This window comes from Schistocerca piceifrons, chromosome 8, assembly GCF_021461385.2.
Source record: "Schistocerca piceifrons isolate TAMUIC-IGC-003096 chromosome 8, iqSchPice1.1, whole genome shotgun sequence".
NCBI classification, from domain to species: Eukaryota; Metazoa; Arthropoda; class Insecta; order Orthoptera; family Acrididae; genus Schistocerca; species Schistocerca piceifrons.
Window position 1 is genome coordinate 334,823,159 of NC_060145.1, and position 23,024 is coordinate 334,846,182.

The 23,024-nt window shown below is 39.7% G+C and overlaps 1 protein-coding gene across 1 annotated transcript in view; it reads left to right on the plus strand.

Annotated features, from left to right (window-relative positions):
- LOC124711139 (iron-sulfur clusters transporter ABCB7, mitochondrial) overlaps positions 1–20,593 on the plus strand; it is an 87,282-nt gene extending 66,689 nt beyond the window's left edge. Inside the window, exons 9-14 of the mRNA XM_047241034.1 lie at positions 133–296; positions 403–532; positions 1,025–1,168; positions 1,255–1,386; positions 16,247–16,452; positions 17,199–20,593. Coding sequence (XP_047096990.1) covers positions 133–296; positions 403–532; positions 1,025–1,168; positions 1,255–1,386; positions 16,247–16,452; positions 17,199–17,235 — 813 coding nt within the window. The 3' untranslated portion in view covers positions 17,236–20,593. The remainder of the gene's footprint in view (positions 1–132; positions 297–402; positions 533–1,024; positions 1,169–1,254; positions 1,387–16,246; positions 16,453–17,198) is intronic.
- The last annotated feature ends 2,431 nt before the right edge of the window (positions 20,594–23,024 follow it).

Sequence of the window (23,024 nt, forward strand, 5' to 3'; positions counted from 1 at the left end):
TAAGTTTTGTGAGTTTTTTCATTGAAGAGCAGCATATGTAATTTTGACTGAACATCTATTCACAAGGGAGATATATGATGGGATTACACAGCCAGTTCAGAATTGTATCAGAGTGGTTTCTGTTTTCTTCAGACAAAACCTGGGGCTCCAGTGTTGTCACTTACCCCATCAACGGCAACTATTGATTTCAGAGATGTACATTTTTCGTATGGACCTGGCAAAAGTGTTCTCAATGGACTCTCATTCTCCATTCCTGCTGGTAGCAAAGTTGCTATTGTTGGTGGTTCTGGTACTGGGTATGTATCCTGTTAGCTCTAATTTACATATATAGTTGAATCACCTGAATATATAAAATTTTCTTGGTAGGTATTAAATATGTAATTATTCTTTCTTTTTTTGCAGAAAGTCCTCTATTGTAAGGTTGCTCTACAGATTCTTTGAGCCACAAACTGGGCAGATTTTGGTGGGAGGACAGGACATCCGTGATGTTGATCTGGACAGTCTGCGAAAGTCCATTGCTATTGTACCACAGGTATACTTCTTACTAATTAATCCCATCAACAACTCCCTCCCCCTCCCCCCACCCCTCTCCCTCTCCCTCCTGGAATATGGCGCGTGAAACAATCACAAGAGAATGAGTGAAAATAATGGATGTATTTATAGTGGGAGGCATTAAGTGGCAGATCTGGTCACAAATAAGAATTAGAACATGGTTATTCTTCAATTCTTCTTGAGAGTACAGTCCAGCTACAGTGCCAGGACAATGTAGCAGTGTACATATGTTTGTCTAATTAGTCCATTATCTGAACTACAAGGTTTCATTTTTTCTTTGTGCTTGCCCTACACTTAGTGCCTCTCTCTACTATAAGGTCAGCAGCTACCATTGCTAACTCTGTTACTTAAATTTGTAGAGAATCAACACATTTTATGCTTAATAGGATTTTGGATCAATATTTGACATAATGTATATTAGAATTATAGATGCCATAGGAAAAGAAGTTAATGTGTAAACTATGTTTCATAGGACTCTGTGTTGTTTCATGATACAATCATGTACAATGTTCATTATGGAAACCTCAAAAAATCAGACGAAGATGTTTACGCAGCAACAAGATTAGCAGACTTGCATGATTCCATCCAGCAGTGGCCACAGGGCTATTGCACACAGGTAAATTTGTTCTATTTTGGCTAGTACAATAATGAGTACTTGGAAGAAATATTTTAATTTCAACTTTCTGTTATTGTTTTCAAAAGGTTGGTGAGAGAGGACTGAAACTGTCAGGTGGCGAAAAACAGCGGGTAGCCATAGCGAGAGCTGTGCTGAAAGGTGCCCCAATACTTGTTTTTGATGAAGCCACATCATCACTTGACTCAATCACTGAACATGTAAGTACACAATAATTTATCTCCACTTTCAATGTCTGGGGAGCAAATAAAATTAGAAGTGCTAAATAAGATGATGGGCTACCTCGTTTTAATAAAGTTTTGTTGTTATGGCTCATAAAACTTTTATGTAAACCTTGAACAATCTCAGTTTGAAATTTATATCATTCTTTGGAAAAGAACTGTTGAAAGAAAATTACTCTTGCGGTAAAATTTTCAGTAAGCCACAGTGGCTCACAATACTGAAGTTGACCAACTGCACCTTAGTCAGTTTATGTTTATACACTGTGATGGAGAGCAAAGAAATGTAGTTGTGTTTATGTGGTCAGGATCTAGATGCTGTCATGTTGAAATATGTGAGATGTTTTCATGACTATAAACTTCTTAATTGAGGTTTTTACAAACCTACCTAGAGAGAGGTGGCTGTGAATTAGTTAAATCAGAGTTTTTTTCAGGTCAAGAGGGAAGGGTTCTTCGTATTTTTGTAGGCCATGAAGAGATGCCGATGCCTTTCGCACATTGTAGTTATGTGCCCAGCCCAGTTTAGATTCTCATGTATTACCACTCCTAGACTCTTCCTGTTTGTTCCATTAAACACGGGAGAGATTCTCAAAGTTTCGGGCTAATGACGAACGAGGACCAATCGATTTTTGGATGGATTGAGAAGAGTATAATTGAACCTAATACCGAATCCTTGGGTAACAGAAGAAATATTGAATTTAATTGATGAAAGGAGAAAATATAAAAATGCAGTAAGTGAAACAGGCAAAAAGGAATACAAACGTCTCCAAAATGAGATCGACAGGAAGTGCAAAATGGCTAAGCAGGGATGGCTAGAGGACAAATGTAAGGATGTAGAGGCCTATCTCACTAGGGATAAGATAGATACCGCCTACAGGAAAATTAGAGAGACCTTTGGAGATAAGAGAACGACTTGTATGAATATCAAGAGCTCAGATGGAAACCCAGTTCTAAGCAAAGAAGGGAAAGCAGAAAGGTGGAAGGAGTATATAGAGGGTCTATACAAGGGCGACGTACTTGAGGACAATATTATGGAAATGGAAGAGGATGTAGATGAAGATGAAATGGGAGATACGATACTGCGTGAAGAGTTTGACAGAGCACTAAAAGACCTGAGTCGAAACAAGGCCCCCGGAGTAGACAATATTCCATTGGAACTACCGACGGCCGTGGGAGAGCCAGTCCTGACAAAACTCTACCATCTGATGAGCAAGATGTATGAAACAGGCGAAATACCCTCAGACTTCAAGAAGAATATAATAATTCCAATCCCAAAGAAAGCAGGTGTTGACAGATGTGAAAATTACCGAACTATCAGCTTAATAAGTCACAGCTGCAAAATACTAACACGAATTCTTTACAGACGAATGGAAAAACTAGTAGAAGCCAACCTCGGGTAAGATCAGTTTGGATTCCGTAGAAACACTGGAACACGTGAGGCAATACTGACCTTACGACTTATCTTAGAAGAAAGATTAAGGAAAGGCAAACCTATGTTTCTAGCATTTGTAGACTTAGAGAAAGCTTTTGACAATGTTGACTGGAACACTCTCTTTCAAATTCTAAAGGTGGCAGGGGTAAAATACAGGGAGCGAAAGGCTATTTACAATTTGAACAGAAACCACATGGCAGTTATAAAAGTCGAGGGGCATGAAAGGGAAGCAGTGGTTGGGAAGGGAGTGAGACAGGGTTGTAGCCTCTCCCCGATGTTGTTCAATCTGTATATTGAGCAAGCAGTAAAGGAAACAAAAGAAAAATTCGGAGTAGGTATTAAAATTCATGGAGAAGAAATAAAAACTTTGAGGTTCGCCGATGACATCGTAATTCTGTCAGAGACAGCAGAGGACTTGGAAGAGCAGTTGAATGGAATGGACAGTGTCTTGAAAGGAGAATATAAGATGAACATCAACAAAAGCAAAACAAGGATAATGGAATGTAGTCTAATTAAGTCGGGTGATGCTGAGGGAATTAGATTAGGAAATGAGGCACTTAAAGTAGTAAAGGAGTTTTGCTATTTGGGGAGCAAAATAACTGATGATGGTCGAAGTAGGGAGGATATAAAATGTAGGCTGGCAATGGCAAGGAAAGCGTTTCTGAAGAAGAGAAATTTGTTAACATCCAGTATTGATTTAAGTGTCAGGAAGTCATTTCTGAAAGTATTCGTATGGAGTGTAGCCATGTATGGAAGTGAAACATGGACAATAAATAGTTTGGACAAGAAGAGAATAGAAGCTTTCGAAATGTGGTGCTACAGAAGAATGCTGAAGATTAGATTTGTAGATCACATAACTAATGAGGAAGTATTGAATAGGATTGGGGAGAAGAGAAGTTTGTGGCACAACTTGACTAGAAGAAGGGATTGGTTGGTAGGACATGTTCTGAGGCATCAAGGGATCACCAATTTAGTATTGGAGGGCAGCATGGAGGGTAAAAATCGTAGAGGGAGACCAAGAGATGAATACACTAAGCAGATTCAGAAGGATGTAGGTTGCAGTAGGTACTGGGAGATGAAAAAGCTTGCACAGGATAGAGTAGCATGGAGAGCTGCATCAAACCAGTCTCAGGACTGAAGACCACAACAACAACAACAACAACAACCGAATCCTGGGGGATGTGTGATACTACCTGCTGCCACTGCAACTGTGTGTACCCAGACATGAATGTGACTCATTGTTGGTGATGTCAGGTACTACTGTACCATTGTACTGAACTTGGAGGAAATTTTAGGTTATTCAGTGTGGTGAGTAAGGTATTAGTAAAGTGTCAGAGGCTTTGCTAAAATCTAAAAAGGATATTATAGGCACCTCTTCTTTGTACAGGGCATAGGTTACTTTTATTAAAGATGATGATGTGGTGCAGTGCTTATGGAAGCCTGGTTGTTATTTATGTACTAGGTATTTATGTAGTTGGTAAGCTGGTTGTGGACTAAATATTCTAAGGTAATGGACAATGCCAGAAGAATAGAAATGGGGTGATAGTTGTAGGATATTGTGGTAGCATCTGTCTTGCGAAGTGTTTTGACAACTACCAGTTTCCAGACCACACGAAAATCTTTGCAGCCAAAGAGTGGTTGAGTATATGTTGTTATGGGCAGCAGCAATGTATCTGTAATAAGCCCAATCATTTAGAATATAATGCCATTGAATCCAGTAAATGGTGATCAGATACCCATGATGAATTCTTCCATATGGTATTGGCAGTAACATGCGTAATATTGTAATGTGCATAAGATTTCGGTTTATTTTTTTGACTGGGACAATGGGATCAGTTGCAGCTTTTAATTTGCCTTCAACTTTGTGTCACACAAATATATTTCAAGGATAGCTGATATGTGTCTATTGTCATTTAATGCCTGAGGTTAGTGTTTCTCACAGATATATTGCCTCTTTTCCACTTCTAAATGTAAGCAATCTGATTTTCAGGGATGGTTTGTCATGTGTCTATGCCAGATATTTAGTGTCTGAGATTCATGAGCTGTCTAAGCTCATCTAGTCTTTGGGAGAGCATATTTGTCATATAGACGAGTATGTCAGTAAATACATAATGTTTGTCATTTATGCCTAGATATGGAATGTAAGTTGTCTCCGAATCTTTCTTTTGCACCCTGGGTACAAGTACATGTACACTGATGCATTTAAAATCTATGTATATGGTTACTTGCAGTTCATTTGTATGACATTCTAGTATGTCATGAAAACTGTCATGGGCAGACACACTAAGTGTGGATCTCTGATCAGCACTAACTACTGTGGGGATTTTGTTGCAAATGTATCTGAGGCTGTGACTGTTGGCTGTATGGGGGGATAAGTGCAAGCTGAAGAAGAAAACATATTCTTAAATTTACCAGAGATATGAGCACAAGAAGCAATACGTGGCTTATGATTAATTTGTGAAATAAGACTAATGGCAGCTCAGCAAACAGAAATTGCCTTTGTTGACTTTAAAAAAACACATTTGACACGGTAGACAGGTGACAACTTTTTGAGATGGGCAGAGAGAGAGAGAGAGAGAGAGAGAGAGAGAGAGAGAGAGAGAGAGAGAGAGAGACGTAAAATGTAAGAACAAGAGAGTAGTGCTGAGTGTATACAGAGGAGGTGACTTTGATAAAATGTAGAGAAAATCAAAAAGTTATTATGAGCTAAAAAATGTTCCTGTTAGAGCACAAAAAAGGCAAATATGGTCCTCTTTAAGAGACTCTGACAGAAAAATGGGGAACTAGCTGCCTCAATCCTCTTTCCATCTTTCTCACCAAAAACACATTCACACTACTTTAGCTCAGAACATTGCAAATTTTGCTACCCAGTCTTCCTTTGTAGCAAAGCTTTCATAGTCAGTATCTCCCTCTCACTGCCTTTGTCTGTGTGTGTCTCTCTCTCTCTCCCCCACTGTCTCCTGTCTGTCTCTCCCAGTATCAGTGTCCTCATCCCTTCCTCTTGCTCTTGTGTACCACAGTCTCTTTCTCTGCCACTTTGTCTCTCTGCCCCACTGTCATTGTGTTTCATTCTTTTTCAGTTCCATTGTCGCTGTCTTTCGCTTCAGTCACCATTGTATCCTCTCCATATGTGTCTTTGGGGATGGTTTGCTCAGGATTTTGACCTCTATACCAGGAAACTTTAACTTGTGGTTATAGGGGACGAGAATAAGTGGCATATTTTTTTGTGCTGAAGTTCACTGCTTCGAGGGGGTAGGGGCTCCAAAGCCCCTCTTCCCCCAAGCTCTTGTACAGTCCACACTCTACTCCTACTATCTCTCTGTCTCTCTCTCTCTCTCTCTCTCTCTCTCTCTCTCTCTCTGTCTCTCTCTCTCTCTCTCTCTCTCTCGTCACTATCTCCACTCTCTTTGCTCTTTTAAAGATGAACTTATTCGTCTTTCTTTTGCTCAGACAGGAATGTTTTTCAGCTGGTTCCAACACATTGTGAGGTTTGTGGTGCACCACTTTCAGTTCAGCATATTTTGCATATGTGTTATACGCTTATATCAGGGCAGCTCTCAGTCTCGATGGAGATCTGGCCACAATCCTCTCCAATAGTGATTCCAGAGCTACACGAGAGGTGAATTTTGTGAACGGCCTCATCCCTAAATTGGTGTGGGTGGAAGCCAACTTTAATGCTTTATAAAGTGCTTTACATATGGTACAGCCTTTGTTCCCACCCACAAGATCGTCAGGCTGACTTTCCATCAGGGCGCTGATGACCATGATCTTGAGTGCCCCTCACATAAAATAATTATTGTCATCTTCCCTTCCATTCTCTAGTATGTAAAATCTGCTCTGTGCCTTCCATTCCCTGTTATAGCAGGGTATGCTGCTGCTTGTATAAAACAAATTCTATAGGTCAGTAAAGTTTTTCCAGTTCATTTATGTACTTAATATGTGTCAAATAACAAATAAGTATGCATAATAAAGGATTAAAAATCATCTCCCATCCAATGTAAGTTCACTTGGCAGCACCTGCCATAAAAAAATTCTAGGCCACATCTACAGTATACCAACAGATCGTTTCCCAGCCAGTGGAGAGAGATAGGAGCCACGTCTCTTAAAGGCTTTCCAACACAGAAGGGACACAAGGGTCTCTGTTGAGGCATCATGATGCCATTAAAAAGTATCATTGAAGGGACAATAGAAGGAAAGAACACAAGAGTCGAACTGAGACTAGAATACATAAACCATGGTGTACCTGCTCCACCATTTATACTGCTTTCAAGAGGAAAAGCATGGTGAGCTGCTGCTAACCAACCTGATGGTTGAAGATAACAGTAATAATAATAATAATAATAATAATAATAATAATGGAACAGAACCATTATAACAGATAAAACACCACCACATAACAAACCTGACATAATACTAACCAATAAAAAGAAGAAATTAACACAACTAATCGAAATATTCAAACCCAATACACCAAATATACAGAAGAAAACAGGAGAAAAAATTGAAAAATACATCCAACTGGCTGAGGAAGTCGAGGACATGTGGCATCAGAATAAAGTTGACATTATACCGATTATACTGTCAACTACAGGAGTCATACCACACAATATCCACCAGTACATCAACGCAATACAGCTACATCCAAACGTATATATACAACTACTGAAATCTGTAATTATTGATACATGTTCAATTGCTCGAAAGTTCCTAAATGCAATGCAACATATACCGTACAGTTAAAAGGAAGTCACGCTTGATCAAGGTCCACGTCACTTTCCATTTTTAACCAGACATAACGTCTGAGAAAGGAAAGAAATAATAATAATAATAATAATAATAATTGTGTTACTGACAATAATTTACATGCTTGTATGCCTGCTTGCCTCCTCAGTGAACAAGGGAAATAGGAAATGCCACTAGATCCTATTCCAAGGAAGTGATACTCCGGATTTACACCTCATCACGGCAAGAATGAGACAAATAAGTAGAGACGTACAAGAAAACATAGCCAAAGCAAACATAGACAAAATGTATTGAAAAATTAAATCACTGCCGTTTCGATGTAGAGCTCTTAACAACATATTTAAACATAAAAGTAATATTCTGTTTGAACCTGGAAAAAAATAAACAAAAAAGTTAGGTGGAAAGAATACATTGAACCACATGCTTGAAATGCCTGAGAGGATTCAGATTACATAAGCCCAATGGAAAAAGTGGAAAATATTCATAGGACCACCAGTTATGAGGTTAGAATTCAACAGTGCTTTAAACAGCTTGGACAACAATTAAAGTGATGGGAACATATAACATCCCTGCTGAGTTATTAAAGAATTCTGGAGATGTGATGAAAGAACAGCTGTAAAAATTTGTGTGTGTGTGTGTGTGTGTGTGTGTGTGTGTGTGTGTGTGTGTGTGTTATGAGCATGGAATGATAATTTCCATACCTAAGAAAGGAAGTGCCAGTGATGGTTTAAATTATAGAATCTTGGCGTTACTAAGCCATGCTTCAAAAATTCTACTCAGTATTAAGGAAAGTTGTAATGCTAAAGCTAACTAACATGTAGAAGAAACCAATTCAGATTTTAAAAAGGGAAAAGGAAACAGAGAACCTATAATAGCACTAAAAATGATCTTAGCTTAGCAAGCTACCGAGATGAACAGGAAAATGCATTCCAGGTTCAGTGACCTAGAGAGTTTTGATAAAGAGGACTTGAAAATACTGTTTAGAAAACAGTAAAACTGGAATTAAATGGAGAGAGAAAGAGATTGATTCTCAATATATTCAAAAACCAAACTACAGAAATAGATGTTTATGGCACTGCGAAAGAGCCAAGGATGAGAAGGGACATCTGACGAGGGGATCTCTCTCTCTCTCTCTCTCTCTCTCTCTCTCTCTCTCTCTCTCTCTCTCTCTCTCTCCTCCCCCCCCCCTTCCCCCCCCCTCTCCCCCCCCATCCTTTAATTTATTTATACAAACAATGAAAAGCAGCACCAAAGAGGTCAGAATTAATGGCGAACAAATAAATTTACTAATGATATAATGGTCGACATGGACTAAAAGTTAAAAATTTTATCTGACACCTTGCATACCACAAATTAAAAATAAAGACAAACAAAACTAAAATACTGGTGACAGATAAATCAGACAAGTGAGGGCAAACATTAAGATAGGAAATACATCCCTGCAGTGTTGGGGATTAGGACAGACCAGCAGTTATTCCTCGCCTGTCGTAAGAGGTGACTAAAACGAATCTTATACCTTGTGAAGCTTTTTAAGTTTATGACTCAGCTACTATTAGGACACCCACCAGTTTTAGCTCATTTCACAGACTTTCCCTCGTTTGCTTTACTTATGGTCTTCTTTTAGTGTTTGACCTCACTTTTCTTAATTTCTCACAAGAGTGGGCCATTTGGGGAAGGATACCTTACATGGTATACAATCCATTCACCATGTGTCAAGACGTTCTGCACCTGCTGTTGGAGTGGATATTTGTTCACACCAGAAATCCAGGGTGATAGCCATTTCATTATGTGGGGAATCATAAAGTACCCTCATAGATGTAGCCGCCTGACAATGCGGGGAATGCACTGCTGATGTCTGAGCTATAACACCCCCGTGTATATGTGGGAGTAGGTGCCTGTCCAATCTGAGGTACCGTGACTCATAATGGTTACTATGGCCAGGTAGACTTTGCCATTGCTGGGTGGTCTTTATGGGAAGAGCCTCTGATGTGGGTGAGTAGCACCAGGGCAGTTCACCTGTACTGGTCCTGGCATGGCCATTTCAGCAAACAAAGTAAGATTTTAATGCAGAGGCTTACAGCTCCATGGCATTTCCATATTTGGTCAAGAGAGTGATGAGAGTTGACGTAAGATAACTGGAGATGAACAGTTCGTCGTGTTCTTCAGAACTGACCGAGAATCTTCCGCAGCAACAATGAAGCCACTGTTTTTCATTGAAAAGACAGGATAGGTCTGTAAATGTGCTGCAATAGAGAAAATGAGAAATGGATCTTTGTTGATCAAAACTTTGAATGCTTAACTAACCACAGGGACTTCAGGGCTGTGACAAACTTGGGGATGTACCAGTTACCTTCTCTCCTCATAACAAGTTCAACAGGATTCAAGGCGTCATCTTCCATTGGGACCTAAAACTGCAAAGAGGTGCGGAACTGCATGCTAACCTAGTGGTGTGGAGTACATTTTGTTCATCAAATTCAGAGATAATCAAAGGATAGTAGGGTGGACACTCAAGCTTTCATCCTATCCTTCAATGGAAATGTTTTACCTGAGAAATTGTAGGTCATGCTGGATAGGTAAGATGACAGACTTTATTTCCCTACTCTTATAAAATATTTATACATCGAAGGTTTGGACATGTCATTCCGTTGTGCTGAAGATGCTACTTGTTTGGTGTCTGTAAGGACAACCCATGAGTGTAGTCCTTGTAAACAACCCCCTGCCCAGAATTTCGCCCCTCTTATTCACTGATGTGTACTGTTTTTAAAAGGGAGAAGAAAATCCAGGAATATAAATCATGACTTCCTGTCTTATGCTAAAAAAAAGTTTAATCTACTTTCTTCAATTGATATGACATCAAACTTAGACTTTTCGAAATTTATGTTAAAATCCTCACTTAGTGTGATTAACATGATCTCAACTCCTGACCTTAACTGCTTGTCAGTGCTTGTTTTTCAGTTGGGGGAAGGGACATCAGTTCCCTTGACACCCAAACCCCACAGCACCTGTGTTAACCGACCCATCAATGCCTCCTCCTCCAGCATCGTCAGGGAAGAGGACATCTGGCAAGGTGTCCTGCCCCCCTCCTAGACGGACAATCTACCACCAACAATGGCTAATGGAGCCACAGGCTGCAGGCTGTAGAAAAGAAAGGTCCTTTTCTATGCCAAAAGTCCCAACAGGAGTATTCCCACAGAAACTAAAACCACACAGGGACAATGCAGAAAAATTCTGCTGTTCTGGTTGACTTGGCACCCATGGCCCTTCCTCCCCCAGGGACAGTCTATAAATATCGATGGCAAGTCACACAAACAGGTCAAACATGACTCATTCGCAAAATAATTTGCACTCCCATTTTCCCTTTGTTGCTGCTTTTCATATCCAAATCTAATGCTCCTTCAATGGGACAGCAACTGCAGTCTTAGCCACCTAACAAATCTGTCCACTAATTGCTACTTACTCTGCATTTTGCATGGCACTTCAGAAGACAGATTTCTCAAAAACCTAATTTGCTACTGTTACAAAGTACAAATTCAACTATAAAAATTGTGTTAATGCGGAGAGGGGACCTGGAGGAGTTTGTAAGCTCACCCACTCTGACATTTTCAATGAGCAAGTGTCGCTAACCTATTACCTAAATACCCCCGGACATATTGAAATACCCCCAGACAGATCTATACCATATCACAAGCTGGTGGAACTAATGGAACAGTTGCCTCCACTCTTCCTCCTACTGGAGGATTTCAGTGCACACAGTTCACTGTGGGGCAATGAAGCCACATTTGGCAGGAGTCAAATAATAGAACAGTTAATTTCCATAGTGGGCGTCTGCCTACTTAACACTGGAGTTGCAACACATTTTAGTACAATCCATGGATCATACTCAGCAGTAGATCTCATGATCTGCAGCTCAAGCAACTCACCCTCGATCTGGCGATATGTCCATGGTGACCTCTATGATAGCGACTACTTTCTTATTACTCTCTCAAACCACCAAACAATGAAACATGCACCATGTTGGTTACTTTGGAAAGGCAGTGTTGGTAACAGTTTGTATCATCTATGAGAGGCCATACCCTGTTGGCTCAAGCTTTGACTGAACTCTGCTACCCACTGTCTACAGTAGTGTAGTTACTGGCATTACTGGCATCCCCCTCAACGGTGAGATCTGTAAGGATCCCACAGTCACTACTGAATGTTTTGCAGCACATTTTGCCAAAGTGTTTGCATGCAGTAACTACCATCCTAATTTCCTGACCAGGAAATGCCTTGCAGAGTAGTAACTACTTGTCCTGTGCACAAGGCCTTGAATCGTACAATATTGTTTAGTGAATGTGAGTTCGACAGCACCTTTGCGGAATGTGGCAACACAATCCCAGGACCCAAAAAAAAAAAAAATCCATACTCAGATTCTTAAATACCTTAACAATGACAGCATAAAACATGTCATCAAGTTTTTCAATTGTATTTGCGAGAAGGAGAGTTTCTCTTCCAATGGTGTATGGTATTATTACCGTATTTACTCGAATCTAAGCCGCACTTTTTTTCCGATTTTTGTAATCCAAAAAACCGCCTGCGGCTTAGAATCGAGTGCAAAGCAAGCGGAAGTTCTGAAAAATGTTGGTAGGTGCCGCTACAACTATAACTTCTGCTGTCGAATATATGTAGCGCTACACAGGTATGCTTTGTAGGCACAAAGATTAAATACTTTCGCCAAAACCTCTGCGTCAGTAAAAAAAAAAAAAGGGGGGTGGAAGACGAGCTTTTTTTTCTCCGCCCCGAGTTTCGACCACTGCATTTTCATACATTATCCAACGAAGTAAATACAAATTCTTCGAATGTAGCAGAATTTCAATGTACTACGAAAATCCGACTGGCAAGACTGTTTAGGATGTTTGTCAATATGGCCAACTCTACGTTCTGAATTTTTTCCTACCAGTGAGAAGAGTTGGTTGCTAATAGGAACCTGATGAAATGTGAATCACATGCAGTATTCTCTTCACCATAAGAATAATCGAATATAAACATTTTGCCATGTATTCTTTCGCGTTTGCTGCTATCTCATTTAAATCCTGCCAAATAAACTACGAAACTAGAGTGAGACAAAACAGCAAACGCGGAAGAATATACGTATCGTGTCATGTTTATATTCGTATTATTCTTATGCCTAATGTGATACAGTCAGAAATGAAGTATGGCAACTGACTAGATTTTTAAATCTAAGATGACTCAAATTTCTGTTCAGAATTTGATGTACTACAGAAGCGGCCGCAAAGATTTTCAAACGGAGAAAAATTTTCGCCGAACTCTCGTTCAGAACATGTTCTGAAATACGCCGTCTATTATTTGGTTCTTGATGATCATTATCAAAGAAAGCAGCAGTGTGAGTAACAACAAATAGCAGTCTCTTGCCATTGTTTCGCTAATGAGACGATTCCTCTCTTTTTAAGCGGCGGTAGCGCGCACAAAAGCAAGCCGTGCCGCGAGCGGCGACAGGCCGTAAACACGCACCATCAGAATGCGACAAACAATGCAAGACACAGTACAGTAATGCATTTTCAGCTTAGGATGACGTGAACACCTATAACAAAGAAAACGGCACGAACCAGATCAAAGCAAAATAAGCAATCGATTCAAACCAGACAGAGCACGTGAAAAAGGAAGGGTACTCGTATAAATACGGACGGAGCGCCTGACGCATAGCAATGGCTACCTGGTAAAGCTTAACTGCTAAGCTTACGACTCGAACCAAACTACTGTCGCTGTATGGTCATTCATTCGACGTAAATTGTGTCTCATATTACAATGGACCAACTTTGTTTCGATTTGGAGGTGCGGCCTAAAACTTTTCTCACCCCTTGAATTTCGAGTCGCAAATTTCAGGTGCGGCTTAGATTCGGGAATTTTTTTCCTTTATTTCGAGTCTCATTTTTCAGGTGCGGCTTAGATTCGAGTAAATACGGTATTCTTATTCTAAAACCAGGAAAAGACACTCAAAATTTGTCTAATTATTGACCACTCTCTCTCTAATGAATGTGGTGTAAATTATTTGAAAGAATGGTCAACAGACTACTGTGTTGGGGCCTGGAAGCTAGTGGACATTATCAGTCTCAAAGTGGCTTTCAGGTATTCATGTCCACTACAGATCAACTGATTCATCTGAAATCTGCAGCATGCAATGCTTATGTGCATCGCCAACACTTGATCACTGTGTTTTTTGATCTGCAAAAGGTCTATGACATCACCTGGTGTCTTCATGTCGTATCTGCTCTGCATGAGTAGGGCTTCTGGTGTTGCTTACCTTTTTTATCCAAAATTTCCTTTCCTTCAGACTCTTTCAGTTCTGTATAGGTTGTACCCTCAGCAGCCAATACATACAGGAAACTGGGATCATTCAGGACAAGTTTTGAGCGTAATCCTCGTCACCATCACCATCAGTGGTATTGTGACTGCAGTGGGACCCATTGTCTTACTGTCACTGTATGTGGACAATCTTTGCCTGTATTACAGCTCTACATTGTTGCACACCACAGATCATCTGCAGGAGGCTGTAAAGAAAGTACATAACTGGGCCTTGAATTATGGATATCATTTTCCTCTCATGAAACCTCATGCCTTGCACTTCTGTAGATTCGGAACTGTGCACCCACATCCAGAACTTAAAACTTGGCAACCAGTTACTAGAAGTTCTGAAACTATCAGAGTTTTTAGACCTTATTTGAAAATAAGTTAAAGTATTTACCACGTATATGCCAGCTCAAGACAAATTGTACGAGGAAACTTTACATCATCAGATGTCTTAGCAGCTCTCCTGGGGAGCAGACAGCACGGTTTTTATGCGACTCTACATAGCTCTATCAGTACTGAGCTTGGAAGACCCTGTCCACAACAGTGTTGTGCAGTTGGCAACTGGAGCTTTCTGTACAAGCCCTCTAGTGGGTATCCCACCACTGAGGGTCAGATGCCAGCAACACTTGGCAAACCAGATGGTGACAATCTGTCAGATGCCTACCCATTGTGTTATTTGACCCTGTTTCATAACCAACCATTCACACTGTTTACAAATTAGCCAGAAATGGGTGGACCAGCTTGAGAACAATTGGAGGGTCTTTCAGGGACCTCCAGTTGCCTCAACTTTATGTTGCAAGAGTTCTGTCTCAGCACCACCCTAGGATGTGTACACAGTCCAGTGATTCAGATGGATTACTTTTGTGGCACTAAGAAAAATGCTGGTACCACAAGTTCTCAAATGTCTGTTCCTTTCGGTTTTCCGTGACTGCCCAAATTAGACAGGTCTCTAAATGGACAGATAAGTCAGTAACAGGGTTGGTTATAGTTTCATCAATGTAAGGGGCATGAGAAGTATTCTCTGCTGAGTACGGTGTTGGGTCACCATGCCATGGGCTTTGCAGTAGATGAAAACTCTTTTCACAAGGATCTTCCTGGTTTGTAGTGTGTCTGTGAGCTGCTTACAGGGCAAATCTCGGTGGTACCCCACAAATGTTTTGGTTGCTGACATCAAAGACTTATTAGTTAACCTTCACAGCACAGGAATGTCATAGTAACACTCATGTGGACACTAACCACCTGGTATTCCAGGAAATGAACTCACCGCCAAATTAGCAGCTGCAGGAGATAAACTTGGACTCGGAGTACTTGGAAAAGACCTGATTGCAACTGATACATCAGAGACCAATCACGAGGGACTATCAGGTGTGGCATACTTTTCTCCGCACCTCTCAGAAAGGTGCCACCATACTAAGTCGATCGCTTATCAGCCACTCCAGATTTATCCACAAGTTTCATTTGGATCAAGAGGACTCCCCTCAATGTAACTGTGGTAGTCTGCTCATATTAGCTCATCTCCTTGCAGTGTGTGCCCTACTGAATGACCTGAGAAGAGTTATCGACCTGTCACCTCCATATCACAGATACTTGCAGACAATGGGATAGCATCTCGCAAAGTCGTGCACTTCCTGAAGGAAAGAGGAGTAAAATTTAATTTATTTCAACAGTCAGTGGAGATGACAAATGTGGGGGAGCAACTCAAACTCCCCCCCCCCTTCCCCTGCATTGTCATGCATTTAAAATTTTTTCTGTACATATTTTATTTATCTAACTGTTTGAAGATTAGAGAGCTAATTAGCTTATTTTCCCCGCCCTGTTTTGATCTTTCTTGGGGTATCCTCTAATGACCAGTATCACTTTTAGCTGCTCAGATTTCATATTTCTTCTAACCATGTGACTTAAATCTACTGTTATGTAGGTTTTCAACCATGACAACATGTACGCAAACCAAGGAGCTGTTAGTTCTCCTTTTCTCGTAGCACTCCACTTTATGTGAAGTTCCAGTGCAGTGAGGGACTGATAACCAAGATGTTTAGTCCTTTTAAACTATTGTATTCATTGTCTAATCCCACTCCTTCCCAAACCAGCCAAAAAGGAAACAAGACTTTGAATATAAATTCAGTGGTTACATGTACCATGGCAATAAAGTAAGGTGATACAGAGTTTTTGTAAAAAGAGAGAGAGATTGAGGCCTGTTGTAGATATTGTCTAAATATATTATTTTTATATTTCATATTACCCATCAGTTATAATATTATGATTTCTCCAATAACATTGATAACATGTCTGTAGCACAATAATATAATTGCCAATATGTTTCAGAACATCCTCGATGCCTTAAAACGTGCTACCAGTGGTCGCACCTCAATCTGCATTGCACACAGACTCTCTACAGTCATGGACGCAGATGAAATCCTCGTTTTAAGTGGAGGCCGTGTTGTGGAACGTGGCACACACACCCAGCTTCTGTCGAGGGCAGATTCACATTATGCTCGCATGTGGGCTGTGCAACAAGACAATGGACTGGGGTATGCAATCCAAAACAATACTTAGCCTGTTAGGTTTCCACTACAGTGCTACCTGAAAGCTTTCGCAGATAGTAATCTTAGATTTCAGATACATTCTACAAATTTAAGTCAGCTTATTTACAACATAACACTAAAAGACAGAAAACCAGCCAGTTATGAATTACTTTTCTTTTCCTACAATCTTGTGACTGGTCTGATGTGGACTGCTACAAAGTCCTCTTCTGTGTCAATCTCATCATCTCAAATTAGCACTTGCATGTAATGTTGTCAAGTATATGTTAGATATGTTCCAATATCTGTCTTGCCTTACAATTTTCACCCTCTACATTGCCCTCAAGTACCATCGAAGTTAATCCTTGATATCTTAACACATGTCCTCATTCTGTCCCTTTTTCTTGTCAGTGTTTTTTCTTATTAGTCCATCCAGTTTTCAACGGTCTTATGTAGAACCACATTTCAAACGCTTTGATCCTCTTCTCTTCCAAAAACCCGCAGTCCGTAATTCACTTCCATACAATGCTGTGCCCCAAGTGTACATTCTTCGAAAGTTCTTCCTCAAATTGAGGCCAATGTTTGATATTAGTAAACTTTGTCCTCTGTGGCTGTGCTAGTTGGCTTTTGATGTCTTCTTTGCTTTGTCTATAATATGTTGTTTTGCTTCCAAGGTAGCACTTTTCCTTCCCTTAGTTTACTTAGTTATCCTCAGTTTGAAAGAGAAATATAATGAACATTCTTTCCTTTTGCAGGACGGAGTTGCGGGCAAAAATAGCGTCCAAGAACTAGAAGTGAAGTTTTGAAACTAATGTGCCAACCTAATGCAATTTACAGGTGTGTGTGTGTGTGTGTGTGTGTGTGTGTGTGTGTGTGTGTGAATCAAGTCTGTATGAAATGAGTATAAATTTTTGATCAATTAAAATTTAGTGACACAGTGATGGTCTGCGGAGATACCTCCTAGCTGTATCTGAGCAATGTTCTATTTTGTAACCATTTCTTATATAAATTATTGTGTTGTCAGATATGGTTAATTTTGTGATGTGAATGACAGAAATATACAGGTACATGAAAACAGTCTTCAGCAGAGGAAAATGTGAAGAGTGCAGTGAAAGTGGAGATACCTTCTAGCTGTAGCTGAGCAATGTTTTATACATAAGAAGCTGGGAATTAGAAATTTAAGTCCAAAAGCTTGAGACTTAAGTGTTTCAACTGGTCATGAATTGATTTCTGTCTTGTCAGTCAGTAACTGCTTATGTATGATACTTTCATACCAAAGTTCATTATTGTTTGTAGTCATTATTAACACTCGCTACACCATCCTATGTATATGATAAGTCTTCTGCCTGGAGTAATATGAAAAGAACTCGCAACATTATTTACAGAATGTCTGTGGAAGAATTATACCGAACTGAAACCACAAGAAAGGCAAGATAAAATAATAGATAGGTCTATCAGCTTCTTTTCCGTAATGTACAGGATCATCAATAAAGTCAACTCCGACTGCATAGAAAAACACTGGATTTTAACCAACCAAAGGAGCACAGTAGATTTATCACAATGGATATATTGCAAGTTATGAAGAAAATTATAGAATGGAGCAGTGAGTGTGAATTCATAGATTTTGAGAAGGCAATTCACTCCATTTCATTGGAAACAGTGCTAATAACATTCTATTACACAATATGTTTGTATACTTAATAATATATACATCAATGCAGCAAGTTCCATATTGCCAAGACTTTTCTCAGCAGTTTTCAGAATTTAAAACTGGCAAAGGAATACATCTTTATAAAACATTTCTGAACCACTTACATATTGCCAATAGCATTTACCTTTAGCCCAGATAAACTTAAACAATGAATGGAATAATATAATGGAGCAAATTTGAGAGTAGGGATGAAAATAGATATCAGTACTGCTAAAACAAGAGGGGGCAGCTTTTAAGTTTTTAAAAGTTATGGTAACTCAGAAACTGGCGCACACACATACAGTAAGTGTTTAAAGAAACAGTGTTGTGAAAAAATTGAAATGTCTTGCCAAGGTTTATGTTGGATGAATTTTAGGATTTCTGAAAAGGCCTATCTTGGCAGCAATGCCTTGAATCACATTAACTTTTGGCAATCTTTCATCTTCAGAAAACACTGTACATTTGGTTTGCAAAATTTTGTCATGGCTGTGCTTCTGTCAGTATCAAATTTCACAAAGATTGACAAAAAAGGAGGGGGCTGGTGAGATGATGCTGTAGGTAACACAACTGAAGAGCTTCAGCACACGAAATACCACAATGACAGTAGTACATTCGATTTTTCATGAACTGTTTTTCATTGTGACATGGCCAGCGGTCACGCAGCACATCAATTTATTATTTGTCAGCTAAACACTGAATTTATTCTGTCATTGCTCATGTTTATCTGATGATGTATTGTGTTTCCTTTTATTTCCCATAAAAACTGCATGGCCAACAATATTATTCACCACCAGAACCTGTTGAATACTTCCAATACAATATTGTCAAAACTGGTTTAGAAGCTTGCAAAATTAAAATTATGTGTATTTTAAAGACAAATATTTTGAGAAACAAAATGATGTGAGTAAAAAAATTCTATTTTTGTGGAATCTTAAAAGTCAGCCCTTGTGATGTATAATTAACACAGCAAAAATAAAACAGCATGCATTAATGATGAAATCAAAAACCGAGTTGAAGTTACACATTTAGCTTAGCTGAAGATGTGGCCAGATGGACAGAAGAGTAAAAATGGTCTGTAGTGCTTTTGGTACATTGAATAGTTCTCAAAAAGTCTCTGAAATTATACAATCAGTGTGTGGTACCATTTTTGAGACTTTGGCGCAGAGAGAGAGAGAGAGAGAGAGAGAGAGAGAGAGAGAGAGCGCGAAAACACTTTTCAATGTGAGAACTATTCATACACAGAGTGAGTGAGAGATGCATATTGGGAATTATTAGGGTAGAGAGATTAAAAAGACATAATTATGCCTATGGCAGAATGTAAATACTTGACAACTAAAGGAGGCTACATGCCAAATAGCAGACATGTTTTCAACAACACGTGGACCAAAAGAGAAAGCAAGCTCACTAGACTGCTCATGAATAGGGAGCGCGCAGCTGGGCTACGGTAGTGTGCATAGAGGAGAACAGTGAGTATGAAGAGGGGTTGAGGGTGGGTAGCAATTTGCTGGCTACAGGCGGGGTGGTATATGTGAGGGAGGGAGGTCGGAATGGATTTTTCACAGATTTCCCAGTTAAAAATACACTCTTGTTGGGTGAAAATACACTTTTTCTGGATGAAAACTCAGTTTTTTCCCAGGTCAAAGTACATATTTTTCTGTGTTCAGTGACAAGAACTTCCCAGCACTTTCTGAAATGAAACCCAGGCAAAAGGCAATAAGTCCCATAAAGATCTTTGGTGAGCAGCAACATGTACACTGCATATTTTCGAATTACATAAGTATAAACACAAATTCCAGCAAGTACAGCATGGTAGCTTCAGAAGCACTGGAATCTAGATTGTGACGTGCTTTTGTCAGTCAATTATAGCTCATGTCACGTGATCTCACCAGCCAATGACAGCAGATACTCAGAGCATAGGACATGTAATGTAGTCAGCCTATAGCATCATTGTTAAGTAGCGTGAAAACACAAATAAGAAAAGTTAATGGTTTAAATTAATATGCGTGCATATAGCTACGAGGAAAGTTAAGCTTTCACATATAAAGCTGATCATCAAAATGTTTTTGCTGTTTTCTGCCAAAAAGTGCGGTTAGGCAGGATCCTAAGAGCATAACTTAAATTGCAGCAGCTGAATAGTTCTGATGACCACGATTATGAATTTCTGATGACCACGATTATGAATTTCTGATGACCACGATTATGAATTTCTGATGACCACGATTATGAATTTCTGATGACCACGATTATGAATTTCATTGCTGTGCACCGAACGTTTTGTAAGTTACCTGGCTGAATACTTGTTCCGTCAAGCACTTAATTTTCCACAGGAAAGCCAGTTACTTGTGAAATTTTTCAAAACCTCACTTTGCACTTTCTTTTGGAAGATAATTATACTTTTTGCCATTGTTATTGTGAACATTGTAATCTATGAAACAACTAAAATAAATATGACAAACTAACCTTGGTCTTTATTAGTGTGTGTTATCCTTTAAGACAAGACATATTAAACACAAACATGCCTGAAAAATTTTAAGTAATGGCATAAATGAGTGGTCTTTTGGGCCTGGTCGTCAGTGTTAAGTTTTGAATGAGAGTCTAACGCTCCATCATTTGAGAGATTCATCACACATAACATAATTCATTTTATGTAAAAGGAAATTTACTTTGAAAGTTATGCAAAACCACCAATCGCAATATTTTCCATGATCTGTTTAGAAATGTCAACAGTTGTGATGCCAAGCTCATTGAAACTACACCCTCGAGAAAGGCACATTGAAGGCAGTTTTTTGTTATGAAGTATTGCAAATTGTTCATCCTAAAGCCTTTGACACATTTTGCAGTCTGCAGAAGCTTGTGTGTGCACTATGTTTTGTCACTGTAAATTGCAACTTAAGTTTTATTTTCGTGTTATTCTCTTGTATATGTTTTATTGCTGCAGTAACAGGCTAAAGTAAAATTCTTTGTTAGAATATTCGTTCTTACCAGTCAAATTTACAAAAATTTCACTGAAAACTAACACAGTGAAAAAATTGCTGGGTGTTTACCGGATATCCCAGTTGTCTCAGGGCATATACACCCTGTGGCCAGGAATGTGAAACACAGGTACAAGAACTGCTGGGGTGTGGCACATGATGAAGGTAACATAGAGACGGGTTGGGTGGATGGTGTGGGGCAGTGGGCTGATGATTAAGGCCAGGAAGGTTATGGGAGTGAAGGATACATTACAAGGATAACTCTGCATGGTACAGAAAAGCTGATGGTGGAGGGAAGAATTCAGTTGGCCTGGTTGTGAAGCAGCCATTAAGCTGGAGCATGTTGTGCTCAGCTGCATGTTCTGCCACTGGGTGTTCAGCTCTGTTCTTGAACACAGTTTAATGGTGGCAATTAATTCCGGAGACAGTTGGTTGGATGTCATACTGACATAAAAAGCTGTGCATGAATCAGCAGCATTAATGTGACACGGCTGCTTTGTACTGGGTGGGTAGATTGCACAGGTTTTGTACCTGGGTCTTCCATAGGGATATGATCCCTGTGCCAAAGAGGAGGGAGTGGGAGTGGGTAAGTATGCACCAAGATGTTGTGTAGGTGACAGAATAAAATTTTGGGAGAGGTGGGAAGCTTTGTTTCAGTTGTTCCAGTTGAAGGTGATAATGGGTGACAAGGCTCCTTTTTCCTTTTTAGATGATTCTTGGGGGTTGTAGGGGGGTTAGTGCTGTGAGAGGATATGGCATGGAAAATCAGTTTTTGGTCTAGGTTTTTGGGGGTGGGGGGGTGGGGGGGGGGGAGGACAGGTAGTGACTGTCTGTGAAGAACCTCATGAGACTTCATGCATACTGGGCAAGAGTTTTTGTGTGTGGAAGGAGCAACAGCTGTTGAAATGCAGCTAGTGTTGGTGACTAGTTAATATAACATGGCCACGAGTGTTGTTGTTGGCATGAGAGAGGTGGAGGGAAACATCCCAGCAATGGCATGCAGGGCTGAGGAGGGCAAGATGAAGCGGATGGGAGAGCATGTGTTGAGGTTGTGGAGGAATGGGAATAGGGTGTCTTGGTCCTGAGTCCAGGTGAAGATATTATCAATGAACCTTGGGGTGAACCGCTGATCCTGTCGCAGCAACTCAGCAACGATGTCTGGAGCAGGGGAAAGAAAGGCAATCTGCAAACCAACAGGCTTCACAATAGCCTAACCGTGTACCCAATATCGATGGTCCACCGCAGATCGAATTATAAGTTCTTTTCCCAGTTACTCGAAAAATCCGTAAAGAAAAACATTAAGCTGTAGCAGATTCAACATAGAAGATATGGGAAGATGCAGCAAAATTCACCAGTCCCTGTTGTAGACAAGTTTTATTGTAAAAAAAAAAAAAAAAAAAAAAAAAAAAAAAAAAAAAAAAAAAAATTTGACAGTTCAACAAAGTCACAGTTTCTATATATTCGTTGTGCGGTCTGACACTCCTTGATATCTTTGCCAGAATAAACTGAATTTCTCCTGACTTTTCCTTAAATAATTAATTAATGTCACTAAAGAATCAATCCTATTCTCATTCAACGAAATATTCCACTTTAAAACTGATCCTCCCGACCACAATCGCCGATAGTTTCAAAATCCTAACACACTTCACAGTATTGATTATTATCAAAATATCAATACGTGTCGAGCTCTCACCAATAAAACTTCAAACATTGAAGATCGTCCACACTCTCGACAAAACCCTGCCAGAACCTCTTCAAGAAGTCTGAATTTTAATAAAGCTTGCAAATCTCACACATAAGTAATATTTACGATGCATGTCGTAACAACAGAGTCAACTGACTGTTCCAACTCGAAGTTTATTTAACAGTTGATAACCAATTGACATCCAATTACAAACTTTATCCTTCCACATTCAACA